We start from the raw sequence: 20,092 nt of genomic DNA, 5'->3' as shown, positions 1-20,092 counted from the left end.
CACTGTCAGGCCAGCCTAAATCCCACTTTACAGGCATGTCTTTTTCTGGAGTATTTCTGGAATACCCCCACATTATTTATGCTAGGAAACCCTGTTGCTGTATGATTTGTGTGTGTTTGAGGGGATGGAGGGAGGAGGAGTGGGAAGCTGTTGACTCATGCACATAGCTGTCTCCATGGTGTCTCTGCTGTCATCCTCCTCTCCCCCAGCTCCAGCCCCTCACCTTTTTAGGGCTCTGTATCCAATGGAGGGGGCTCAAGTGAAGGCTTCTTCCCCCCGTTTCACTGTCACCAAGCTTTACCTCTGGACATTTGTGACACTCACCTGCTGGGAGCCGACTCCTTTCTCTGAACAGTTTCAGGGCTTAGCCTCCCTTCCTGAGCCCCTTTTGACAAGTTATCAGGTCCCTGGTAGGGAAAGAAGAACAAGCTCAAGCGCCCAATCTCTTATCTTAATCAGAAGGGGAACCCAGTTCTAATCCAGATGCTGCTATGCTGCCCTCTTTCTGGGTTTCATTTCCTTGTCTGTCAAACCAGAGGGTGGCTCGGCCAACTCACATCTGACCCAGGTTGACATAAAGTCCAACTCCAGCTTCTCTCCACTCCTACCTGAATCCCCAGCAGCATACAAACAGGACTCAGGGGACCTGGGTTCAATCCTGTCTTTGCCATATTCTGGTTGTGGCCTTGGGCACGTCCCTTTACCTCTTAGTTATCCCTTGACTGCCTCAGAGGGCTGTTGCAGTCACCAAGTGACTGGACCCGAGGGTAAGCTGCCCAGTGGGCTCAATTGTGAGTGTTCTCTCCTCCTACCCAAGGTCAGCCTTGTCAATAATAAACACAGTGACTCTCTGAGCACCTGCCTAGGGCCAGGCCCGCCACATATGGTGTCATTCTCACCATCTACAAGAAAATTACTATTAGCTCCACATTCCCAAGGAAGAAAGTGAGTGCCCAGAGAAAAAACTAAAATTTCTTGGAGGTGAAAAATAGAGACCAGGCTCAGTGGCTCATGCCTGTACTTTGGAAGCACTTTGGAAGGCTGAGGCGGAAGGATCACCTGAGCTCAGGAGTTTGAGAACAGCCTGGACAGCATGGTGAGACCCCGTCTCTACAAAAATTAGCTGGGTGTGGTGACATGTGCCTGTGGACCCAGCTACATGGGGAGCTGAGGTGGGAGGACTGCTTGAGCCTGGGAGGTCGAGGCTGCAGTAAGCCAAAATTGCCCCACTGCACTCCAGCCTGGGTGGCAGAGTAAGACCTTACCTGGAAAAAAAAAAGAAAGAAAAAGAGTCACTGAAAAGAAAATTTTTATATGAAAGATGAAAGATAAAACCGAAGAATAAGGCCGAGCGCGGTGGCTCATGCCTGTAATCCCAGCACTTTGGGAGGCGGAGGTGGGCGGATCACGAGGTCAGGAGTTTGAGACTAGCCTGACCAACATGGTGAAACCCCGTCTCTACTAAAAATACAAAAATTAGCCGGGGGTGGTGGCGCATGCCTATAATCCCAGCTACTCAGGAGGCTGAGGCAGGAGAATTGCTTGAACCTGGGAGGCGGAGGTTACAGTGAGCCAAGATCGCACCACTGCACTCCAGCCTGGGTGACAGAGCGAGACTCCATCTCAAAACAAACACACAAACAAAAACCCCGAAGAATAATAGAAGTATACAACAACAAAAAAGAAATGGAAAATAAGAGAAACGGGATGAAGGGCCTGGAAGGTCAATGTAGGAAAAGACATGGTGATGATCAAGTTCAGACGGCAGCTTAGCAAGACAGCAGCCAGGAGCAAAGTATTAACAATTGGCCACAAACAGACAAAGGCTGAAAAACTCTTCTAAGCACTTTTATTTTTTTTTTTGAGGCGGAGCCTCGCTCGGTCTCCCAGGCTGGAGTGCAGTGGCACGATCTTGGCTCACAGCAACCTCCAACTCCCAGGTTCAAGCAATTCTCCTGCCTCAGCCACCCTAGTAGCTGGGACTACAGGCACACACTACCATGCCTGGCTAATTTTTGTATTTTTAGTAGAGATGAAGTTTCACCATGTTGGCTAGGCTGGCCCCGAACTCCTAACCTCAAGTGATATGCTTGCCTCAGCCTCCCAAAGTGCCGGGATTACAGGTGTGAGCCACTGCTCCCGGCCTCTTCTAAGCACTTTGGAAAAGTGCAGCGATTACTGACCACACGAAGGCCAGAGATGCAGCAGGCATCTATTTACATGCATTAAATACATATATTATCTTCATGCATTTACACATTCGTTCAACAAACATTACTAGGCGCCTGCCGTGGGCTGGCATGGTCCTGGGCACAGCTCTGCTTGCGGGAAGCCCACTTTCTCCTCGGGAGTCAAAGTACAAACAAAGCCAAGTCAGTATGTAAAGAAGCAGGGGTGATGAGAGATGGGGACCCAGGGTTCAAGGGGCTGTCCTGGATGCATGACAGGGAAGCATAGCTTCTTAAAGGACTCGGCAACGCACCATGAGAAAACACGCACCAGGGAGCAGAGAGAAACGCCAGAACCCTCTTGAAGAAGGAGGGATGTGAGGAGGTCAGGATAGTCACCTGTGCTGAGCCATCATGGAGACTGAGGGCCTGCAAGGATGGACACAGAATGGAGGAGGGACAAATCTTCCTCAGAGGACAGGTGGGGATCCCTGCGGTGCACTAGGGGAATGCACACAGGGGGCACTATGACCTGGCGGCCCACAGGGCAGGGGGGCACACCAGGTAGCCTTCGGCTCTGCAAGTCCCTCCCTGACCCGGGGGAATGCCATGACGGCTTCCAGCAGCAGTCACTGTCCTGGGCGCGTCCCGCGCTCTAGCCCAGGTAGGTCCCACAACGGTATGATCAAGGATGTCCTATGACCACCCCTTTACGGGTAAGGAAACTGAGGCAGGAGAGGCGAAGCGACTCGCCCAAGGAATGGGCTGTGCCGGTAGCTTCTCCAAGGCCTGGTGCGCCCTGGCCTGTGCACGTGATCCCGGGGGGGGGTCTCAGTGCGAGCAGGGGCTTGGCGGTGTGGCCAGCGCGGGCTTATCTCCGTGCCGTGAGGACAAGGCTAGAAGCCTGGGCGGCCGAGGTGGATCCTCGTGGCGAGGCGGGGAGGGCGCCGGGCCTCACTGGCCGGCTCGGACCAGGGCTGCGCAGGGCAGAGCAAGGGAGAGGCCGCGCGGCCGCCGTAACGTCGGAGACGACGCCCGGCAGGCGCCAGCAAACGCAGAAGGCCTGCGAGGGCGAGGCAGGGAGGGCGCGACGCGACAACGACCACGTGCCCCGCCCGCCCAGCCGCGCGGCCTGCCGGGAGACGCAGTCCAAACCTTTCGGGAGCCGGACTCGGGGTCCCAGAGAGCCTCGCGGCGCGCATGCGAGCCCCGCCCCCTCCTGCGCGGCCTGCCGGGACTTGTAGTCCAACGCCAGCAGGCTTCCGGGCCCGGAGTGGGCGGTGGGACTCGGGGTCCCAGAGAGCCGTGCGCGGGCCGCGACGCCGAGCACCGCCCTCGCCGTCGCCTCCGGGCTTTCTCCGGTCGCTGCCGCCACCACCGTTGCTTCGCGGGCTGGGAGGCCCGGGGTCCCTGGGCGGACAGAAGCTGCGGGTGGGAGCCTTCGCGGGCGCTGCAGAGCGGGCCGGGGGAGGCCGGGATGGAGCCCCGTGGAGGTGGGCGCGCTGCCGGGCGGGTCGCTTGCGGCGATTGGGGAGGGGGTAGAGGGAGGGGCCCGGGGCGGGGCTCTGTGGCGGGGACACCCGGGCGGGGGCACCGGGAGGAAGCTGCCTCGGAAGAGGTGGGGGCGGGGACGGGAGGGGCGGCGAGCCCCCGGGAGCCTGGGCGTTAGGCCCGGGCGTGGCGGGGCCCTGGCCGCCTGGGGGTCTCCTGGGGCCCGCCCTCCATGGAGCCCGCAGCCCCGGAGCTCGGTCTCAGATGACTGAACTGGGCACCGAGCGCTCCTGCTGTCCCTCGCAGTGGACTGACGCCGCAGGGGCTAGCTAGCCGGCTCCGCGCCTCTCCGCGGGATCCAGACGCCTCCTGGGGCTGCCGGCGGAGGGTCTGAGGCGGCGCGGCCATGGCTCACCTCCGGGGATTTGCCAACCAGGTGAGGAGGGTCAGGGACACTAGCGGTCTCTCACCGAGGGGCGCCAGGGTCTCCTGGGGGTTCAGAGAGGAGCGCGCGTTGTGCGACCAGCGGAGCCGTCCTGAGGTGGGCGCAGGGCGGCCCCGGGGCTCTGCCGTGTGCCTGTGGCGTTTTGCGTGGCAGAAGCTCGCAGGCCTCTAGAAACCGAGCCCCTGGTGGCTCCGCCTGTGCGAGGGCGGTGGAGGTGCGTGAAGAGACACCGGCCCAGGGACAGGGCGCTGCCCCCAGCGCGGGGCGGGAACCTCATGTGAGCATCTGAAGGCAGTGGAAGGTCAGGGGCCACACTGCGGCCTCAGCCTCGGCCACGGGTCATTCTGGCCGTGTTGGGCTGGGCAGGGGCTGTAGGGGAGACCCTGACGGGCGCCGAGGGGCTGAGATTGTGGAGAAGCAGATCTGAGTGGCCGGTGTGCAGGGTAAAGCAGAGAACACGTGTGTGCTTTGGCCCAGGGGAGGGTGAAAAGGCTGCTCTGTGCAGAACCGTTTAACCCCTGCTACGGGCGGTTGCCCGAACATGAGACTCATCTTTCTTCTTTAAAGAAGTCGTTTCCGCTATGGAGCCACCTTTAAGTGTCTGGTGGAACAGCCTCGGAGGGAACCACTACAGCGAGCCCTTAGCCTGGAATAAGGACCAGCTGCTGGTGCCAAAGGGCATGCCAGGGAAGCAGGGTGGGGACAGCCAACCTGGGGTCTGGGGACTTGCATTCTCTACCCCTCCCCACTTTTTTGACTCCGGCCGCTGGGTTTTCTTATATCTTAGGTGTTTGGTTTTGCTCTTCTTGATGCCTTGGCTCTGCCTAAGGTGTTGGAATCGCCGCTAAAATGTGTGGCCCTCGTTGTTCACTCCTATGTGCCGAATCCTTGAGAGTTGGGCGTGCAGTGGAACAGGAAGGGCGTCTGTTCGCATAGGGGCAGGAACTGGAGTCAGGGCTGCTTTGGAGGAAACCGGACCAGCCTAGAGACCCGGAACAGCCGGAACACCATGTGTAGCAGTTGGGCCAGGCAGCCTGGACCTGCGTGGTCACAGATGGGCCTGGGGATTGCTGACTGATGCCGAATTAAGCTAACAGACTTTTGATTTGCTTTTGGCATTCTGTATCTGGTAACTTACATGACTAAGGTGCTGGGAGAAAAATCTGCCACCAGTTTATTTTATTTTTATTTTTTTTTAGACAGAGTTTCGCTTTTGTTGCCCAGGCTGGAGTGCAGTGGTGCCATCTCCGCTCACTGCACCCTCTGCCTCCCAAGTACAAGCGATTCTTCTGTCTCGGCCTCCCAAGTAGCTCGGATTACAGGCATGCGCCACCATGCCCAGCTAATTTTGTTTTAGTAGAGACGGAGTTTCACCATGTTGGTCAGGCAGGTCTCAAACTCCTGACCTCAGGTGATCTGCTTGCCCTGGCCTCCCAAAGTGCTGGGATTACAGGCTTGAGCCACTGCGCTTGGCCAGTTTATTTTTAAGAACTGCAGAAATAACTCCTTTGGGTCACGGGATGAGAAATTGGAGCTCCGAGGTGCCTCGCAACTCTGTGCTGTTGGTTCTTGGTGCGATCAGACCCAGGGAAGGGAGTGCGGGCACATTGGAGAAGGGATTCCAAAGGTAGGAAGCTCCTTTTGTCCTTTTAGGGTTCCCTTTGTCCCAGCCTGGATGATGAGAGACTTCATATAGTGGCAGAAAACCTGAGGGGCTGTGGTTTTCTCCTGAGATGGTTGCCAAGGTGTCCTGTGGACCTGTGGGGCAGCCCCTTTGTGGGAGAGTGGGGCGCATTCCCCCCATAGCCTGTGCTCCTGCCTTAGGCTTTTCCCCTCTACCTGGCCAGTTCCTGCCTGGCCCTGGAGGGCCCGAATGGCTGTTGGGTGCCAGAGCACTGTATCATCACTCAGCTGCTGCCTGTCAGGTGGCAGCTGGGGACGTCTCAGCTATGTGTGCTGGGTCATTCCCCTTGTGTTGTGGGGCAACACTGACAGCAGACACATTGGCAAGTGGAGGCCCCAGCCAGGCAGCCCCAGGGCTAATGTGGAGAACAGGTGTCCGCCGCCAGAGTCAGCTGAGTAGCCTGAGTGATCATCCAGGCCACAGCTGCTGCTACATCCAAAAGAGGATTCGCAGCCTCCAGGCCAGGGGCCCACTTACCCTTTCTTCTTCAGGTGGGGGTGGGGATGGCTTGCCTTGGCTTGGCCTGCGATGTCATTGTAGGGCCAGGATCACAGCCAAGAGGGTTCCTGTCACACAGTTTCTGCTTGGGCTGATGAGCCCTGGCTCTGGCTTAGGGGTCCACTGTGCTCCCCTGCTCTGAAGCAGTAGAGGTCTGAGTGCCCACCCAGGGGTTTCCCTTCCGGGGCTGCTGTGATGGAGCAGATTGAGCTCCAGGCCCTGTGTGGAGAGCAGCATGGCCTCAGCAGGGAGCAGGAAGTAGAGTAGAGCAGGAGGACGCGTCATCCATAGAGGCCTGAAGAGTGGGAAAGGGATCTCTGGGAGTCGGAGGGCTGGTGGTGCTGGGTAATGCTGCCAGGCCATGGCCCTGCTTTCGCCAGGCCGTCTCTTAGGCCACCTTAGACAGGAGTAGATGGGAGGACACAAGCTCAGGGCACCAACCAGACCTCCTGGAATCCCCAGGACTCCCTTGGGGTCTTTCCGGGTGCTTGGGCAGGGTTGGGTTGAGGCTGAGGCCAGGCCTACAGGCTAATGGCTTTGGTGGAGTAGCGTCCCGGGGCCCTGAGTAAGCGTTGATGGGCTGAGCAAACAGGGAGGATTTGACAAGGTGGCGATGGGCCTGCTGGAAGAGGAGCAGGCAGAAGAGGGGCTGCTTCTGCGGATCACCTGAGGTCAGGAGTTCGAGACCAGCCTGGCCAACATGATGAAACCCTGTCTCTACAAAAATACAAAAAAAAAAAATAATAATGGGGCATGATGGCGGGTGCCTGTAAGCCCAGCTACTCGGGAGGCTGAGGTGGAAGAATCACTTTAACCTGGGAGGCGGAGGTTGCAGTGAGCTGAGATCACGCCACTGCACTCCAGCCTGGGCAACAGAGCGAGACTCTATCTCAAAAAAAAAAAAAAAAAAAAAGAAGAGGGGCTGCTTCTTAACCTTGTCCTGTACCTGGCATCCAGGACTGGGCTAGGAACGGGTGGTTCTCCACCAGAAATGGAGCAAACAGGGAGGAGGAAACGGAGATGATGCTCTCTATGGCAGGCGGGTGATATTTTAACACTGACTGCTTACCTGTGACAGCCTGTGGGCTGATGAGCTTATGCTTTGACATGCACCTGTGGTCCCAGCTACTCAGAAGGCTGAGGAGACCAGCCTGGGCACACAGCGAGACCCTCCATCTCAAAAAAAGAAAAGATTGCATGTTCTGGGTTGACTTTCCTTTCAGATAGGGGCTGGTTCTGACCTCATCTGTGCCACCCACCCCCAACCTGGAGACAGCTGAGCACCTGTGACTTGTCAGCTTTGAATTTTTCCTGGCTTCTCTTTAGAACACATGGTCAGCAGCAGTGGTGGGGCTGGGGGCAGACACAGCTCACCTTGGCCAGCACGACTGGAGTGACCCCAGGCAGTACTCAGCTCTCTCTATTCTGCCGAGTTTCTTGACCTTGGCTTTGGGGACTCCTGGTAGCAGGTGGGCTCAAGGCACCCCCTGCCGTTTCCTCCATGGGTACTGGCTGCTGTACTGATGGGAGTACTGACTGGGCTGCTGTACTGATGAGAGAATGAGAAAGGTCACTTTTGACTCGACCAGCTGTCTCAACTGGCCAGACCTTTGGGCTAAGCAAGGGTCTGTGTGTACACTGCAGCTGGCCTGCTCTAGCTGCTGCATGGAGGCCACCTGCACACCCCCACGCTCTGACAAGCCAGCCTTGCAGGGAAAGGTTAGGTGGCCTCTGGCCCTCCCCTAACTGCCTTTCCTTCCCCAGAGTTCCTGTCATCTCGGGGTCTGGCGCTCAAAAAGGGATGTGCAGCAGCAAGTTTCAAGGTGTGGGCCTGTGTGCCGCCCCTTCCACCCTCCTGGTTAGAAACCCTGGGAGGTCAGCTAATTGGCAGTTTCACACGGAAATGCTGCCTCAGGCTGGTGCAATGTCCAGTTGGCTTCAACCAGCTCCTCTGCTGGGCTTAGGCCTGGGGTGGACCCAGCACACAAGTGTCCAGGGGGTGAGTGTGAGGGCTGTGTGTGGTGTACCCCATCCTTCTTGGAGGGCACGGTCTCCCCAGGCCCAGGAACGTAGAGGGCACCCCCACCCGCGGACCCGTCCTGTCTTCAGTGTTTTTGTGGCATAATTAGTCGTTTTGCCTTTTTTTTTTTTTTTTTTTTTTGAGACAGAGTCTTGCTCTGTCACCCAGGCTGGAGTGCAGTGGCACGATCTCCACCTCCTGGGTTGATGCCATTCTCCTGCCTCAGCCTCCTGAGTAGCTGGTGCTGCAGGTGCCCACCACCATGCCCGGCTAATTTTTTGTATTTTTTAGGAGAGACGGGGTTTCACTGTGTTAGCCGGGATGGTCTCCATCTCCTGACCTCGTGATCTGCCCGCCTCGGCCTCCCAAAGTGTTGGGATTACAGGTGTGAGCCACCACGCCCGGCCCGTTTTGCCTTTTTATGCTCTGCCACACTAAATTGGCATCAAGACCCTTGATGTTGTTGGGGGAGGGGCTGTGCGTGGTGGCTCACGCCTGTAATCCCAGCACTTTGGAAGGCTGAGGTGGGCAGATCACCTGAAGTCAGGAGTTCAAGACCAGCCTGGCCAACATGGTGAAACCTTATCTTTACTAAAAATACAAAAAATTAACTGTGGGGGGTGGTGCATGCCTGTAATTCCAGCTACTCGGGAGGCTGAAGCAGAAGAATCGCTTGAACTCAGGAGGCAGAGGTTGCAGTGAGCCAAGATTGCGCCACTACACTCCAGCCTGGGTGACAGAGCGAGCAGCCATCTCAAAAAAATTTAAAAAAGGGTCGAGGCTTGAGTACACACCTCTGCTGGCTTCCCCTGGACTCTGGGCCTGGGCCACAGACCAGGCACCTTCCACACCAGTGGCTCCGAAGCTTTCAGGCATTGCTTCTTTAAATCTGAGGACTGTGTGAGGCAGCTTTCTGCATCAAGAAAGCATCAGTTTCTAACTCCGCGCTAGTGTAGCTGTCAGGAGGACTTAACGTAGGGGTGAGGGGAAGCCCTTTCTAAATATGTGACTTTCAGGAGTGAAGGAGAACTTGGTTAACACATACTGAGGTTTTTTGTTTTTGATGAGTTTTTTTCTTTTTTTTAAAATTTTTTTTAATTTTTTTGAGACATAGTTTCGCTCTTGTTGCCCAGGCTGGAGTGCGATGGTGCGATCTCGGCTCACTGCAACCTCCGCCTCCCTGGTTCAAGTGATTCTTCTGTCTGGGACTCTCAAGTAGCTCGGATCACAGGCATGCGCAACCACGCCCGGCTAATTTTTTTTGTATTTAGTAGAGATGGGGTTTTACCATGTTAGTCAGGCTGGTTGCGAACTACTGACTTCAGGTGATCCACCTGCCTTGGCCTCCCAGAGTGCTGGGATTTCAGGTTTGCACCACCAAGCCTGGCCTGATAAGTTTATTTTTTAGTAGTTTCAAATTTATAGCAAATTAAGAGCGAGCTCCCAAATCCCCCCCTCACCCCCAGGGGCCATTAACCTATTAACATCTCTCATGGGGCTGGCATGTTGTTAGGGTTAGATGAGGCAACCTTCATGCCGTGTCATCACCTAAGGCTCCTGTTTCCAGCAGGGTTCATTGAGTTGGCTTGGCCTCTTTATACTTTCTGGGGACTTTTTCCCTTGCATGGAAAGTTCAGTTTAGGCTTTTTTTTTTTTTTTTAATGGAGTTTGGTTCTTGTTGCCCAGGTTGGAGTGCAATGGTGCGGTCTTGGCTCACTGCAATCTCTGCCTCCTGGGTTCAAGCAATTCTCCTGCCTCAGCCTCCCAAGTAGCTGGGATTACAGGCATGAGCCACCACGCCCAGCTAATTTTTTTGTATTTTTATTAGAGATGGGGTTTCACCATGCTGGCCAGGCTGGTCTCGAACTCCTGACCTCAAGTGATCCACCTGCCTCGGCCTCCCAAAGTGCTGGAATTACAGGCGTGAGCCACCGCGCCCGGCCAAGTTTAGTTTTTGAACACAAAGGGATAAAGGAAGAAACCAGAGAAGAATTGAGGTGCGCTCCCTCGGACTCCCTCTTCCCTACAGGTCCCTTCCTCCCCAGCAGGGCAGCCTCTGCCTGTCCCCCGCCTCTCGTGACCGGCGTTGTCTGCCCTCTGTCCCCCCCGGCCCTACAGCACTCTCGAGTGGACCCTGAAGAGCTGTTCACCAAGCTCGACCGCATTGGCAAGGGCTCATTTGGGGAGGTCTACAAGGGCATCGATAACCACACGAAGGAGGTGGTGGCCATCAAGATCATTGACCTGGAAGAGGCCGAGGATGAGATCGAGGACATCCAGCAGGAGATCACCGTCCTCAGCCAGTGCGACAGCCCCTACATCACCCGCTACTTTGGCTCCTACCTAAAGGTGCCTGTTGGGGGGAGGTGGGGACCCTGCTGGTGCTGTGTCTGGCCCTCTTCCATGTCAGAGGGACTGAGTGACATGCCAGAGGGTGCAAGGTGGCCTTGACAGTTCAGCGCATGCCCTCTAGGAAATTGCCCTGGGCAGGCAGGGTGTGAGCAGGGTCCACGAGGGTCAGTTGGCTCTAAATGGCCACTGGGACCCACTTGCCTGCCTGTGGTAAGGCAGTGAGGGCGCTGCTAGGAGCACTCTGGGGGGCCCCTGCTGGCAGTGGTGAGTGGGCCTGTGAGGAGCAGGTGGCGGGTGGTGCCAGGATCTGGGGTGTAGGGAACGCTGTGGCCATCCTGCCCAGGAGGATGATGGGTGTGTTGAGTCATGTGCTTGCCAGCCATGCCCTCTTCCCAGCCTTGTAGGACTGGATCAGCAGCCTGGTTTTTGATGGGGTCTTGGTGAAGTGGACTCAGCCACTGCTCTGTGTACTCAGTCCGTCCTCTGAGCATCTGTAGCAGTGGTGTGGCAGGAGGGGAGATGGGCAAGGCCGAGAAAGCCCTTTCCTGTTCAGGGTTCTTGGCAGGGATGGGACCAGTGGGGCCTGGGCCCTGGCTGACTCCGGCCTGTGACTCCCACCCTGGAGCATGCCCTTCCTCCTGCTGCCAAATGCTGATGGGTTTGTCTCCGGTCCCAGAGCACCAAGCTATGGATCATCATGGAGTACCTGGGTGGCGGCTCAGCACTGGACTTGGTGAGGCATAGGCCATGGCAGTGGGGGGTCTGCAGTGTCCGAGTCCCCTGCCCCTCAGACTCATGGGCTCCAGGGGCCACCTCTTGTTTGGTGTCATGGCACGTTAGGTGTTAATTAGGAATCGTCTAAAGCAAAAATGAACTGCCATCAGCACGTCTGCCCAGTTGGTGCTGAAAGGGGTCCTGGCCTGTGGGAGTGGGGGGGGCAGGCCTGCTGGGAGATGGCTAGAAGACTCTTTTTCTGTTACACGACAGTAAGGTGAGGCTGGTTTATATGCTTTAGAAAGAGCCTCCACCACCCCAGTCCCATCTGAAACTTAGTTCTGTTTGAGAAGTAAAGGAACATGAAGCCTCCAGCTATCTGCAGGGACAGCCCTCCCCTGTCAGCGAGGCAGAGAACTCAGGCATTGGGCCTGGGACAGGAGCTGAGGCCCTGCTGTCCCACCTTCCTCTCCAGCTTAAACCAGGTCCCCTGGAGGAGACGTACATTGCCACGATCCTGCGGGAGATTCTGAAGGGCCTGGATTATCTGCACTCCGAACGCAAGATCCACCGAGACATCAAAGGTCCTGCTGGGGGTGGATGTGGCTCTTGTAATGTCCTGAGCCCCACTGACCTTAGAGAGGCCGGGGCCTGTGAGGGGCAAGTGGCTAATGGTGCCCAGGGTCTGGAGTATAGAGAACCCTGTGGCCACCCTGAAACTGAGCAGTCCTGTCTCGCTTCATTTCCAGAAGATACTGCTTGTAACAGTTTCCTTGTACGCTGAGGAAACCAGCTGTGGACCGAGTGTAGGAAAGGGCCACACTTAGCCGGAGTTGTTGGTTCCCTGTGGCTCACGGCACAACAGCAAGTGTAGAATTGAGCAGCCCCAGCGTGTGGTCTGGCCCTGCTCAGAGCAGACGCGAGGCTGGGCCAGCCCACAGGGAGGGACTTGCCACTGGCACCGAGCTATCTCTGTCATGCAGGGACGATTCTGGTGGAGCAAGGGGCTTCCTGGCAGGCCCGTGTTGGCCACACTCTTGGTCAGGGTCACCTCTGCGGTAGCCCCCAGTGGATGAAGTCGCTTGTCGTTGGGATTTGTTGTAAAAGCCAAATGCAGGAGGAGCCCTGGAGCTCGGAGTGGAGCCCTTGGGCTCCTGCTGGCAGTGCCCCTGTGGCCCTAGGTGGCCCTGGGTTTGAGAGTGGCAAGGAGGGCTGAGGTCCTGAGGACAGCCCTGCTGTGCCCTAGGAGGCCAGGTGGATGGTATCCTGGCCCTTCTCAGGGGGCCCTGGGTGGAGCCACGTGGAGCCTGGGATGACGCCTGCCTGTCCTGTGTCGAGCAGCTGCCAACGTGCTACTCTCGGAGCAGGGGGATGTGAAGCTGGCGGACTTTGGGGTAGCAGGGCAGCTCACAGACACGCAGATTAAGAGGAACACATTCGTGGGCACCCCCTTCTGGATGGCGCCTGAGGTCATCAAGCAGTCGGCCTACGACTTCAAGGTGGGTGCAGCGGGCGGGCGGGGGGGGGTGCGGGCACCACGCCTGGCTCGGGTGCTCAGGGCAGTGACAGTTCTTGTGTTCTGTCCAGGCTGACATCTGGTCCCTGGGGATCACGGCCATTGAGCTGGCCAAGGGGGAGCCTCCAAACTCTGACCTCCACCCCATGCGCGTCCTGTTCCTGATTCCCAAGAACAGCCCACCCACGCTGGAGGGCCAGCACAGCAAGCCCTTCAAGGAGTTCGTGGAGGCCTGCCTCAACAAGGACCCCCGATTCGTAAGGCCCGCCTCTGGCCCGGCCCCTTCTAGACGGGATATGGAGGGAGGGCATTTGCTTGGGGTGGGCAGCACAGCCCGGAGGCCTAGGCCCACCAGCCTTGTAGCTGTGAGGACCCGCCCCGGTCCGGGCTGCTTCACGTTTGCTTCCCTGAGGCAGAGCTTGGCTGGGCCCAGTGACTAGTGTTCCCCGGACCCCTTGCAGCGGCCCACGGCCAAGGAGCTCCTGAAGCACAAGTTCATCACACGCTACACCAAGAAGACCTCCTTCCTCACGGAGCTCATCGACCGCTATAAGCGCTGGAAGTCAGAGGGGCATGGCGAGGAGTCCAGCTCTGAGGACTCTGACATGTAGGGACCTGGTTTATCCTCATGGTGACCCTAGGTGCTGTGACGTGGGTGGTCCCCACTCCAGAAGCAGGGGCGTGGGCCCTGGGGGTGAGGGTGACCAGATATAGTGTTGGGCAGGGACCCCCTCAATGCTGCAGGACAGGGCCTGCTGAGGCATCAGCTGGACCCCGTGGCCTGGCAGAGCCCCGTCCGGTACCTCGGGTTTCCCTTGGCCGTGAGGTGTGCCCTGAGGCCCTCATGCCTCCTGGCCGTCTTCCCACTGGCCCTGGCAACTCCTCATCCTCTTCAGTGATGGCGAGGCGGAGGACGGGGAGCAGGGCCCCATCTGGACGTTCCCCCCTACCATCCGGCCGAGTCCACACAGCAAGCTTCACAAGGGGACGGCCCTGCACGGCTCACAGAAGGTCTGTTCCTGGCCTGGCCTTTGCCCTCTGTGCACCCCTGGGGCCGTGGGGTGGGTTGGGTGTGGGACCCAGCTTTGTCCACCCAGTGTCTGGAGCTTGGGAAAGGCAGGGGTGGTCTGAAGCCCACTGTGGCACTGGGCCTGGTGTGGAGACCCCGAGCCCCAGCATGTGCTGGGAAGATGGCCTGTTCGGAGCCAAGTTTGTGAGGAGAGGGTGGGAGTCGCAGGCCCCCAGAGTCAGGCCCTCTGGGTGGCTTGATGGTTTTCGGGCCGGCCCTGGATGTGTGCCCCGACAGGCTGCTCCCAGCCTCTGTCTCTTCAAGGCTAGAGCCTGGGCAGGGATGGGAGTGCCCTGCCTGTCGCCTGCAGTGCCCTGCTCACCCTGGGCCTCCACTTCCTTTGCAGCCTGCGGAGCCTGTCAAGAGGCAGCCGAGATCCCAGTGCCTGTCCACGCTGGTCCGGCCCGTCTTCGGAGAGGTGAGGTTGGGGCTGGGGCTGGGCCTGGAGTCCCGCCAGGGACGAGGCTGGGATGCTGTTCCACGGAGATGTCTCCCTCACAGCACCGTGGGGCGGTTTCAGCTTCCAGCTTTCCTGCAGCTGATTATGGGCTGGGTTTTCTGAGTGGAAGGAGCAGAATCTGCTACAATGACTCCTTTTGTACTCCCAGACCTGCCAAGGTTCTCTGGGTTCCTAGGGTGACTTTTTTTTTCTTCAGGTGCAAACACAGATGACCCTTCTATAGAGAAAGCAGAGAAGGTTTAGTCGGGGTCCATCCCAGGGCAGGTGCCGCCCTGGTTAGTCACGTGACCCTGCATCAGCGTCACCTGCTGATGCGCAGTCAGCACCATCCTCAGAAATGTGATGCAGCCAGGATCTCTGTGCCCAGGGCGTGGCCAGTGGGCTTGGGCCCAGGTGTGCCCTCCAGGAGCCCCACCTGGAGCCTGGGGAGGGAGGATGGAGGATGTGGGTGAGAGGTGGTGACAGCAGAGCCTGCCTGAGGATGGCAAAGGGTGGAGCACAGTCGAGGGACATTGGCTGCAGCCCATGTGGAGGCCCCAGCGGGAAGCAGCCACTCAGGCCCAGGTCCTGGGCAGCCTGCTGATCTAGCCACAGCCCCCGGAGGGTGGGTGACACCCGGTGACAGGAGGCTCAGATGCTGGTGTCCTGATGGAGGTCAGATCTGGGCCTGGTTGTGCTTTGGGAGTTTCTGGGCTTTGTGTTTTTGGGTCTGATTAGACCCATTCAATGACTTCCATGACCCTCAGCTGGGAGGAAGCCATCTGGTCCCCTCCTGAGAACCGAGGTCCGAGATTCCCTGGAGTGTAGAGGGAGGGTAGGGGCTGTGGGGAAGGACCACTGGGGTCCCCATTGGCAGGGCAGGGGCAGAGGCTTCCTTGGGCCACCTCACTTCCCGGCTTGCTGAAGGGCTCTCGGGTGTGGGTCCTAGGCGAAGGCCCTGAAGGCCTCCAGCATGAGTCTGGCTGAGCAAAGGAGCGGGTTCCCTGAAGGCCTGTCCTCGGGTCCAGGGTCAGGCATGGTGGTCTTTTCACAGCTCAAAGAGAAGCACAAGCAGAGCGGCGGGAGCGTGGGTGCGCTGGAGGAGCTGGAGAACGCCTTCAGCCTGGCCGAGGAGTCCTGCCCCGGCATCTCAGACAAGCTGATGGTGCACCTGGTGGAGCGAGTGCAGAGGTGAGGGCGGCCGTGCCATAGGGTCGGGGAGAGCACCCCCACCAAGAAGCTGGACGTGGGGTGAGGTCCAGTGCTCACTCGTGGGTGTAGCTGCATTTGGCACTACATGGGTTCGCTTCACTCTGGGAAGGGGCAGCGTGGCATCCTCTTCCTTGTTTGGACCCAGCTCACAGGGCCATGGAGACTTTGGGGCTGGAGAGAGTGGGCAGGGCCTTTCCAGTCTAAGTGTCTGAGGCAGCGTCTCAGCGTCCCGGCCTCAGTGGCCACATGGCTGTCCTCAGCTGGCCTCTGCCCTCCACCTGGTGGCTCCCGGGAGCTACTCTGACATGCTGGTGGCAAAACGTCAGAGCTGCCCCTGTGCTGACTCGAGTCCTTAGCAAAGAGACAGGGCAGGACAGATGCTGGGCCCTCCACCGCCCAACGGACTTAGGGTCCAACCACCATGCCGCCGGCAGATGTGCCAAGTCCTGGTCCACACACAGGGACCCCTTCCTGGCACCCCTGGGCAGCAGCTCTGGGGGTGGGGTCTGGGCCAGTCAGTGCTGCTGCTGAGACCCTGTGCATTGGGGACACCTTCAGACCCACGTGGTGCAGTGGCTTGTCAGGGCTGCCACCGCAGACTGCACACCCAAGAGGCTGTCAGGAGCCTGGGCACAGAGGTGCACGCACACAGCAGTGGGCTCTTCTCTCTGCAGGTTTTCACACAACAGAAACCACCTGACATCCACCCGCTGAAGTGTGTTGCTGTTCAGATAGGGGACAGAAGGTCCTTTGTTTTTGTTCTGAGCTCCATAAGAACTGTGCTGACTTGGAAGGTGCCCTGTGCTGTGTCGTGCCTGCAGGGACACATCAGATCCTGTGGGCCTCACATGCCAGGTCACCAGGTCACTGTCTCCTTCCACCCCTGCAGTGTGCTGTTCTGCACATCGGGGATGCTGTTCTATATGCCCACTGCCCTCCTCCCTCTCCTGGCCCAGCAGTAGAGCTCACGGGGGCTCCAGCAGCTGGTGTGGCCCTCATGAGCTACGCCTGGGTCTTCTGCAGACTCACGCAGCCCTATGGCCGCTCAGGCGAAGGCGCAGAGCAACAACTATCAGGGCAGCTCTGCCTCCTCTTCCCATGAGGTGGGGAGAGGCAACAGGGCAGCCCCCAGAGAAGTGTCCTGGCCGCTGTCCTCCCAGGGCCCATGATGGCCATAGATTTGCCTTGTGGTGTTGGATCAGGTACTGTGTCTGCTCATAAGTACTTGTGTCATCCAGAATGTTTTGTTTTTTAAGAATATTGAATTTACTTGTTTCCTGAAATATTCTGAGGTTAATATGTTAGTTTTCATAGAACATTGAGAGGCCCCTGCCACTTTCAATAAAGACCTGACTTGGAGACATGCAGGTGTGTGTGGTGGGGCCTGGGCCATGCAGGGCTGCTGCGTCTCTGGTCCCAAGTCCTCATCACAGCACACAGAGACTGCAGCCCAGCCCCGCTTCGAAACTTCCCTGTGACTGATTCCTGGGCTCTGCTTGGCCCACTGGAAGAAGAACAGAGCAGGCAGAGGAGAATACAGGTGGGGAGATGCTGTTTATTTTTAATCAAATGTGTGTGAACAAAGCAGTCGCCTGTCTACTTCCCGTTGGAAGGAATGCTGGGCACTAATAAATTAGAGGACCCCACCCTCCCAGGGCACAGGAGGACTTTGGTTTCTGCTTCTCCAGAGGTACATGGGGAACAAGCATGGCTTCTGCCAGACTTGTTTAGCTGTGACCTGCAGGGCAGGCCCCTGGGGCTGCCACTTGGTTCACCAGATGGAAGGTCAGCATGGCTGTGCCACGCTTGTCTGAAAGGGTCCTGGCAGTGGGTATGCAGGGTGTATGGCAGGGCCTCTTTTCCAGTGCTTGCTCTAGGCCAGTCCTCAGCAGGGACCCTGCTCTGGGGAGAGAGGCAGGGTGTGCCCAGGCTTTGGTTCAATGCCCAGAGCTCTGCTCAGGCCTTGTCTGCGTCTTTGAGCCAGGGGCCTGGGGGCTGTGGCTTGAGAGGCTACGCGCTGAAGACCCGCACATTTTTCCCAGGGCCCCACATGCCTGCCGGCATGCACTAGGTCTTGGGTGGGGGGATGAAGCCCCTCCTAGATGTTACATGAGGCCCACCCACACTGTTGGTGCCAGTGGGGATCCAGTGAGGCCACAGCCACTTCCCATCTGTTAAGAAGCCTCAGGACAGAGGCCACCTCTGTGTCCTACTGTTCTTTGTAGTTGTGTCCAAACCTGGGCAGGTTGAGCGTCATTCCTCCTTCCCCCTGACCATCCCCCTCAGCCCTGAGGAGGGTTGGGGGCCGTCCTGCACGATGCTTGGGGTCCTCCCGGCTGAGCTGCTGGCCCCCTGGATCACCTCCATCCACCTGGAGGAGAGGGCGGCCGTCAGACCAGTGAGCCAGCTTGTGCTCAGACACTGTCCCAAGAACAACCCAGGATACGGGACAAGCAGGACAAAAGAAGGGTTAAAAACCTGGGGCTGGGTTTTTAGAAACCTGGTGTGGTGGCTCACGCCTGTAATCCCAGCACTTTGGGAGGCTGAGGCAGATGGACTACTTGAGGTCAGGAGTTCGAGACCAGCCTGGCCAACATGGTGAAACCCTGTCTCTACTAAAAATACAAAAATTAGCCAGGCGGCGTGGCGCGCATGCCTGTAATCTCAGTTACTCAGGAGGCTGAGGCAGAAGAATCGCTTGAACCCTGGAGGTGCAGGTTTTATAGTGAGCCAAGATTGTACCACTGCACTCCAAGCCTGAGTGACAGGAAGACTCCATCTCAAAACAAAAAAAAGCATCGCTGTTTTTTGGAAATGCTGGAAGCATTGCTCAGCCCTTCCTTTCCAGGGCCCAGAGAAAACTTGCCTCCACCCCCATGAGTAGAAACGGGAGCTCAGGAGACATTGATGTTCCTTGGGGCCCCAGTCAGGCTTCGGCAGCTGACCAGGGCTGCCTCCTGCAAAATTACCTTTCAAATGTGTACTTGCTCTCAGCCCGGAAGAAGTAGACGTGGGATTTGAACTGGAGCTTGAAAACATAGTCTTTGTGTATGCCATCGGCCTCCCTGGGGATGCTCACGCTGTAGCCCAGCAGTGGGAGGCTGGCCAGTGGATAGTCATCCTGGAAGACAGCATAGGGACACAGGGGTTCCAGGGGCTGGGTTGCCGCAGGGAGTGTCCATTTCTCTGCTACCTGCACAACAGTGGCACGTACAAATGCCCACGGTCCAAGGGAGCCAGTTTCCCTGTTCACACAGCACAGGGTTTGTGGGCAAAGCATGGGAGGGCAGAACCAAAATACAAAAGGGACACAGGTGAGCAGGGTAAGTGTCTGCCAGCATCACCTGCATTGGGCTCCAGTGAAACTCCAGTACCTGATGAGTTTTGTAGAAGAACAAACAGAAGTTGGTAAAGACGACCCAGAGCTTCTGCCAGCCATGACTGTTTTTGAACTTTCTTAGCAGATATCCTGAAAGCTGGTTCTGTCAATAAAGGAAAAGTGCAGGTGCATTAACCAGCACCCAGGACCCCCTGCCCCATCTCCCTGGGGCCTTGTGGAGTGGGTTTGCTCCCCAAGACTAACCACCTGCATGCTTTCTCCAGCTGAGGCCTTGATTTTACCTCTGGACTGCTATGAACAGCAGCTTTATCAGTACTTAAGTCCAACAGAAGCATGTTAAAAACCTAGAGTGACATTCCAGGCACCAAGTAAAGTGAGTTCCCTTTCCCTGTGCATAATAAAGTCAGTGTTCAGTAACCAGCATCCACAAACCCATCCAACAGCCAGAAGAGAGAAGATGATACCTTAAGAGACAGTACACTGAGCCAAGTCTGGAAGGTTCTTTAAAATGATGAGTGGGGGAGAGGCAAGTAAAGGCACACACAAGATGCCCCACTGCAGCCCCATCCCTAAGCATGTGGCATCTATTCTGCCAGGATTAGGCATGGCTTTGGCGCTGGAGTGGCTGGGCTCACGGGGCTCACGAGCCTCCCGCCTTCAGGGTGGTGTTCAGGGGTTGCACTCTAAGATGGGGGAGCGGGCCTGGCTAGGACCCTGCTCAGATCTCAGGTGTCCTGGGCTGGCCATAAGCTGGTGGGCCCAGGTCAGGGACCTGCTGCACCCTGACCTACCCAGGGTCATCAGGGGAGAGGCTCTGGCTCAGCCCCCTCACTGGGGTGCTGGGGTAGCTCCTGAGCCCCTGCCCAGCAGATTGTGGCTGGGGTGAATTATGGGGAGACAGCAAGAAGGACAAGAGCTCTGGGTGGAGTAAGAGCAGGCTTAGGGAAGGGTGTGGGGGCACCAGGCTGAGGAACCTGGCGACCCACAGTGGCATTTGCAGTGAATGGCCTATGCAGTGAGATAGGGCTAACCACCCTCTATGGCAGGGTGCCTGGGCAAAGCCTCACCAGCTCCAAGCCCGAGGTGAAGGGTTTTGGAGGCACTGGGAGGGGGGCTGCAGGGGATGTGTCTGGGAGGGCTTTTC

The 20,092-nt window shown here is 57.6% G+C and overlaps 2 protein-coding genes across 8 annotated transcripts in view; one reads left to right on the top strand and one right to left on the bottom strand.

Moving 5' to 3' along the window:
- The first annotated feature begins 3,411 nt into the window (after positions 1 to 3,411).
- Positions 3,412 to 17,267, top strand: STK25 (serine/threonine kinase 25). 4 transcript variants are annotated; one of them, XM_030803365.1, is made up of 12 exons: positions 3,412 to 3,661; positions 3,966 to 4,095; positions 10,425 to 10,655; positions 11,335 to 11,391; positions 11,848 to 11,956; positions 12,714 to 12,871; positions 12,960 to 13,145; positions 13,350 to 13,495; positions 13,785 to 13,899; positions 14,304 to 14,375; positions 15,451 to 15,587; positions 16,283 to 17,267. In XM_030803365.1, exons 2-12 carry the CDS (start codon positions 4,066 to 4,068, stop codon positions 16,320 to 16,322), a joined length of 1,281 nt encoding a protein of 426 aa, XP_030659225.1. In that variant the 5' UTR covers positions 3,412 to 3,661; positions 3,966 to 4,065; the 3' UTR covers positions 16,323 to 17,267. The 4 variants fall into 4 exon arrangements, with proteins under 4 accessions (XP_030659225.1, XP_030659226.1, XP_030659224.1 ...); XM_030803366.1 differs by lacking the exon at positions 3,412 to 3,661 and adding an exon at positions 8,051 to 8,109 and having other exon boundaries at positions 3,995 to 4,095; XM_030803363.1 differs by lacking the exons at positions 3,412 to 3,661; positions 3,966 to 4,095 and adding an exon at positions 8,159 to 8,285.
- FARP2 (FERM, ARH/RhoGEF and pleckstrin domain protein 2) overlaps positions 17,150 to 20,092 on the bottom strand; it is a 141,068-nt gene continuing 138,125 nt past the window's right edge. For 2 of the 4 annotated variants that reach the window (XM_030803359.1, XM_030803360.1), the window contains 3 exons: positions 18,983 to 19,090; positions 18,578 to 18,801; positions 17,150 to 17,979 (listed from right to left, as the gene is read on the bottom strand). In XM_030803359.1, coding sequence (XP_030659219.1) covers positions 17,862 to 17,979; positions 18,578 to 18,801; positions 18,983 to 19,090 — 450 coding nt within the window. In that variant the 3' untranslated portion in view covers positions 17,150 to 17,861. The remainder of the gene's footprint in view (positions 17,980 to 18,577; positions 18,802 to 18,982; positions 19,091 to 20,092) is intronic. The other 2 variants (XM_030803361.1, XM_030803362.1) reach the window with 1 other exon arrangement.

This window comes from Nomascus leucogenys, chromosome 22a, assembly GCF_006542625.1.
Source record: "Nomascus leucogenys isolate Asia chromosome 22a, Asia_NLE_v1, whole genome shotgun sequence".
In the NCBI taxonomy this organism is placed as follows: domain Eukaryota; kingdom Metazoa; phylum Chordata; class Mammalia; order Primates; family Hylobatidae; genus Nomascus; species Nomascus leucogenys.
This window is presented reverse-complemented; position numbering and strand designations above follow the sequence as displayed.